Source organism: Callionymus lyra, chromosome 2 (assembly GCF_982586985.1).
Source record: "Callionymus lyra chromosome 2, fCalLyr1.hap1.1, whole genome shotgun sequence".
In the NCBI taxonomy this organism is placed as follows: Eukaryota; Metazoa; Chordata; class Actinopteri; order Syngnathiformes; family Callionymidae; genus Callionymus; species Callionymus lyra.
In genome coordinates, this window is record NC_141819.1 from 39,837,118 (window position 1) to 39,843,117 (window position 6,000).

At 41.3% G+C, this 6,000-nt stretch overlaps 1 protein-coding gene across 1 annotated transcript; it reads right to left on the reverse strand.

Annotated features, from left to right (window-relative positions):
- Positions 1–787: 787 nt before the first annotated feature.
- Positions 788–6,000, reverse strand: LOC148086993 (flavin-containing monooxygenase 5-like). Its single transcript, XM_087783074.1, has 9 exons — positions 5,780–6,000; positions 5,463–5,651; positions 5,238–5,403; positions 4,639–4,781; positions 4,370–4,566; positions 4,125–4,260; positions 2,810–3,029; positions 2,457–2,529; positions 788–1,244 (listed from the first exon to the last, which is right to left on the reverse strand). The coding sequence occupies exons 1-9, from the start codon at positions 5,909–5,911 to the stop codon at positions 845–847; spliced, it is 1,656 nt and encodes a 551-aa protein (XP_087639200.1). The 5' UTR covers positions 5,912–6,000; the 3' UTR covers positions 788–844.

Consider the following 6,000-nt stretch of genomic DNA (forward strand, 5'->3'; position numbering starts at 1 on the left):
GGCAAACAAACAGCTGACCTAGGGGCAAACACCTAAGCAACGCCTCCATTTATGGCTTTTTACAGATGATTTGCTTTCTGGCTTCTAGCTCACTCATCCAGAAGAAAGTAACTTTTAGGCAGAAGGCTGAAAAATACACTGGAAAGGAGGCAACTATATTAAATTAGTGGTCCCCAGTACAAGATCTGGGGAGGACAAAAAATAACAAAATAACGAATACAATTCCTGTTCTCTTGATTATTACTGTCTGAAATGTTTTTTATTTGAAAAAAATGTTAGATTTTTGTTTCAGTCAAGCCTATTAAAAAAAAATCCTAAAGCACTTTAAGGGACCATCTTGCAGCAGAGTAACCAGCCTAGAGCATGTATTTTTCATGCAATTAACTTTCTTTTTCTTCTGCAGGTCAAGCCATTTTATTTTAACTGTTTATAACTGAAGGTTGGTCCGTGAATATAATGCCGACATTAAACCAGTATGTGCTGCAAAAAAAGGTGGGGGACCCCAATATTAAATATTAAAGGGTACATAATAGCATTAACCAGATATTTAGATACATTTACCCCCTCAATGTTTTATCACTTCAACACACATGTTTTATTATATCATGTTTTATGTAATCTTTACCATTTTTTCCATTTCCATATTTGCACAATATTGAATTTTGTTATCATTTTTCCTTGCTTTGTTTCTTTGCAATGATGCCAGTAATGTTAATTTCTCTAAGATAAAGTATCCATCTTTATTTTTTGCTTCTGAAAACCAGGGAAACAAGAGTCAACATGCTACCATTTACTAAGGTCTTTATTAAAGCATAAAATATTGTAAAAATATAGCAGCAATAGTTCAGAACATTGACTTGAACACTGGTAGATAGCCTGAGAGAAAGGAGAATATCTTCTGTTTCTTCCAGATGCAGCAGCAGACAAACGTTGCAGCTGAAAACATCATCAACACGCTTGGTCTGGTTGAGCAGCGCTCGGGTTCTGGTAGCACTCTGGTGCGGAAGGGTCGTAGCACTCGCTCCCACTGGGTGAGGATGGCTTCTCGCGCTCCGGGCCACTTGCCTGGTCCAGTGAGACGGTACTGATATGGCGTGCACGGGCCCGTAAAAACCTCCATGGCGAGTTTTGGGTCTCTCAGGAGGAGCTTCAGTACACTTGGCTTTGCTCCCACAAGCTCAGCCAGGGAGTCCAGATATGGGATGTAGTCCACCTGGAGGGGGTTTCGCTCGGAGCAGGCAAAGCTGTGCACAGAGGGACAAAGAACAAATGCTAAATATTTGAACTTTTGGAGAGGGGGGGGGGGGGGGGGGTTCTTGTTTACAAGGCAAATGTACTACATATTCATATTTACTTATATAGTTAAACAAAAATATATCATCCATATAAGTCATTTTTTTCAAGCTTCTTTTCTACTTAAAAATATTTTATAAAGATTGCGTCTAGGTTTTCAACATATTTCTACTGTTTAAATTTCTGACTGTTGCCCTATTTTGATTCTGCATTGTTTCTACACATTACGGTAACAACAGCAGCCTCAAGGACTCCTTATCAATGCAGTCCACCTGCCATGAACTGGACAGACCTTGGAGAGGAAGGTCAGCAGCTGCCTCAGGAGATGGTTAGTGTTGCTCACTCACTCTATGGGAAAAACTCTATTGGACAGACCTCTGGCAGACAGAACCACATTGCATAACCTTTCTGATTCAGGCAGTGTACAATTGTCTTACCAAGCCCCGCCAATCTCTTTATCTGTGGAAAAGTGGAGTCCCTGAAATGCGATCTGTGCTCAGCCAGGGATACGTTTGAGCACATCCTAAGCTACTGCTCTAAATCTCTTGGAGACCATTACACCTGGCGCCACAACCAGGTAAAACTTTTTGCAGAAGCCATCAGCAAAGGTCTCAGCAGCCGAGTGCAAAATACCACCAGCGTAAAAACTTTGTTTTAAGACAGGAGTGCAGTCAAGGCCAGGACACAAGAGACCTGTCATCATCCCACTTTGACATCTCTCAGTGGACCAGGAGAAACAACTCAGGTTCCCACAACACATCGTTAGCACCACCTTGAGGCCAGATTCTGTTTTCCGAGGCTACCAGGAACATTATCATCATGGAGCTAATGGCACCATGGGAGGACTGCTTGAGTGACGTTAATCAAAGAGAGAGGACCAAATATGAACATCAGCTGCCCTCAGCAGAGCCCTCAGCCTACTACAGAGCAAGGACCCGTGAAATTAAGAGCAACACCAAAGTGTTGAGAAGGCTTCAAGATGGCTCTGGATTCAGAGGGAAGGTCCATGGGGACAAGTAAATGCTACCACGGTCTGATCAACCATGGTGGGGACGCCTGGAAGAGGGTGTTTTACTGTTGTACTCCAGGCAACATCCCTGATAATGGGTTCAGAATCATCAAATGATGTATTAAATAACCATATAACAAATAAAAACTCTTACTTTCGATGCATGACGGCTGTATCTTTCTCAATCTCTGCCATCATGGCGTCCTTTGATGGAAGCGTTGTTAAGCCTGAAGAGGAGGACACGACACAACATTTTATTAAATTGTTCAAACACATTTGTTTGTGTGTTTTTGATGTGTAACAATGTTACAGAACAAAAAATATATTAAATATTTTAACTATTTTGTTTCCATTTTTTAAACAGCTTTATACAATTGAATTGCACACTTTAAGAATATAGAACATTTTCATTCAGCACAGGGCTTTTGTAAGTAAAGAATGTCGAATAACTGATCAGAGAAATGGCTACAATAATAATTATTAGTGACTACGAACGCCCTCATCCACCTTTAAAAACTCTTGAAGCCCAGCGAGCCTGCATCTCCGCCAGAGGGTTAATGGCTCCGAGGCCGTGGATGAATCCCACCACAGCTAACGTGGGTTCGGTCAGCATGGGGTGGAAAACGTGTTTGTAGAGTTGCAGACGGTAACCACATTTGGCCTGGAGAGCTTCCGGCAGGAAGGGGAAGCTGTAGTTGTATCCCGTGGCGAACACCACAACATCCACCTGGACAGAAAAACACATTTTAAAGTTAGTCCATGTTTGAACTGGTTCACTATGACCATCAGGTAAAGTGTGTCTAACTCAATCACACATTATTTTAGCAGTTTAAGTTGTGGGCCAAACTATATTACTCAATAGGAAGTATTATCTTAAACGACCGACAGTGTTACACATAACCATATGAACATTTATCCACTTTGATGTTGAGACAACAATCGCAGGGGGCTACATAATAGAGTATGTGGGCTGGAGCTATGAGTTTGACTCAAGTGATTTACAGCAATAGCAGAAACATTGATCATTTCTGAATGTCCCTCTGTCTCACAAATACACTGTCAGTGTTTGTGTTGCTCTTCTGGCTCTTTCTTCTGATGACCAACAGCATCCAAATAAAAAAACAACCTCCTCAACCCTCAGTAGAAATATGATGAAAATATGATTCCTATAGATACTTAAAAATCAGAAATGATTTCAACCCAAAATTGAAAAAGTTAAAAACAATGTGAAACAGGATTTTTGGCGATTCTCATTTTGTTATCGGATACAAAAAAAAGTAGCAACAAAATAATATTTGAATTGTAAAAAGGTTAACAAAAACCCAAACATGAGAGCACTGAATATATTAACCGCGGTGGGAAAAAGATATTGATCAAAAATGAGGGCTAGATCTACATTGGTTATCTAAATACATGGTGGGAGTTCCGTGGAAAGAATGTTGTGAGATTATTTGTCACACCCATAAAATAAACCTCTGCATGGGTGAGGCATTTTGGAGACTTTGCGGATATAGTGGGGGAAACTACTGGTATAGCTTTTGGAGCTGCAGTGGTATCAAAGCCTTTTGGGCACAGATCCACACCCATTTAAATAGAATTTTGTGTAAATCTTTACTTTAAAGGTGTAAACATGGACCCGGATTACATGCCTATAAAAAAGTGGAACAACGGAGACAAAAACATTGTTGTTATTGTTGGCAGCAAGAAAAAAATGTATGACAAGAAAGTGATTAAAGGATGAATCACTCACTATAGAGGATTATCTTTTTTTCCATTTTCCTGTGTACAAATAAAAAAAAAAGACGACTCAAACCGAACTTACCTTTTCTATGATGCTCCCGTCGTCAAAGACAACAGAGGATCCAGAGAAGCACTTGACATTCGGCTTCACCTGAACCAGGCCTGCGATGATTCTCCCTGGAAGATCATCGTTCACAACAGGAATCTGGTCGAAGAAGCTGAAAGAAACCAGAGCGAATAAATATAACTCAGTTACAGAACCCTTACTCTGAGGATCAATATAAATACTGTATATATACTTTAGTTCAAGATCACCAAATCCTGTACCCGTGTTTAGGCTTTAGTCCATAGAGGCTGTGGTCTAAGGTCTGATTGAGCTGCTTCTCCACCGTCTTCTCCACTCGCGACAGAAAAAGACTCTTTATCATCATGTCCATTCGAGAAGTCCCAATTACGTCGCCGGGTAGTCCGCCCGGTCCAACTCTGCTGACCACCCATGCTCCACTTCGGGTACTGAGGAACACCTGGAGGAATAAGATTGTTATATTTGGATCTACAATTCTTATAGGCCTTAAATTCAAACTGAGTTTATTCACCTTTTCAGCCACTCGACTGATGTCCACTGCAATATCCCCTCCTGAGTTTCCGATCCCGATCACCACGACTGTTTTCCCATTCATACCTTCAGCATTGCGATATTCCCAGCTGTGGAAAAATCTCCCGGAAAAGTCTTGAATACCTAAATAAATAAATGTATGATAATAATTACAACAAAAACAACAATAAAAGCCAAAATCATTAATTTCATCAATTAATTTATTATCAATTTGTTCACTCGTCATAAACATGTAATTTAATTAACATATAAACTGAAACACATCTGCAGTACTGAGTGGGAAGCACTAATCTCCGCACCCACTTTACTTATGGTGCAAACAAAACAGTGAACTCCCATGATGCCTTTTTACACTCTGCTCTATTTAGTGATGGCTGGTCACTACAATACTGTATGTTAATTCAACTTCCATGTTTCTATGTCATAAGTGATTGAGAGCTGTGATTGGTTGGCTGGGCGGCAACGCATTATGGTAGCTGTTAAAGTATTCTGTGGACTTGTTAATACAGTTTTTATCTTCAGAAAATAACCCCCGCAGTAAGGGACCACTGTATACAACTAGTTTGTCATGTTGGTCACCTGGGAAGTCCTGGAGTGGCATGTGAGGTTTGGTGAAGTGGCCGGTGCAAACCATCACTGCATCAAACACTTTAACAGTCCTCTGACCTTCACCATTTTCCACCTCCACCTCCCACTGTCCTCCCTCTGCAGGACCTTGGACGTGCCTCACACTGACCACAGTGTTCTGAAGACAAACACAGGCAGGTTTAGTACAACAATACTAACCTTTGTTGGCTTGGTCACCTTGAAGTTGATGTGCGGCAGCAGTTTGAAGGTCTGAGCGTAAAGCCGCAGATACAGGAGAACGCCTGAGTGCAGCATGTGGTTGGGAAGCTCAGCAGGAGGAGGGAAGTCACTGAATGAAGACATCTCTTTAGAACTGTTGATGATCACAGAGTGATAGATGTTGGCACGACCAGGCTCTGGACTCTCCTGGAGCATAGTCAGGGGTATTAAAGAAAAGCTTTTAAAGTCAACATTGAAAGTGTATCAACATTATTATTTACATGACAAGTTAGTAGGTAACTTCTACCTAAAGTCTAAAATCTTGATCTCGTCACCTTGAATCTCCACAAGCCGCCGATGTCGTGACTGCTTTCAAAGCAGGTTGGCACCAGACCTTCATCCAAACAGGCTTTGATGCTGGTCAAGCCTGAGGGTCCTGCTCCGATCACTGCCACCTTCAGGACCATGGTTGTGTTGGATCTGAGCGATGCAGGGTCCACAACTAATCCTAGCAGGACATGAGTTGAATGTGAAGAGGAAGTGTCTTATATTTAAA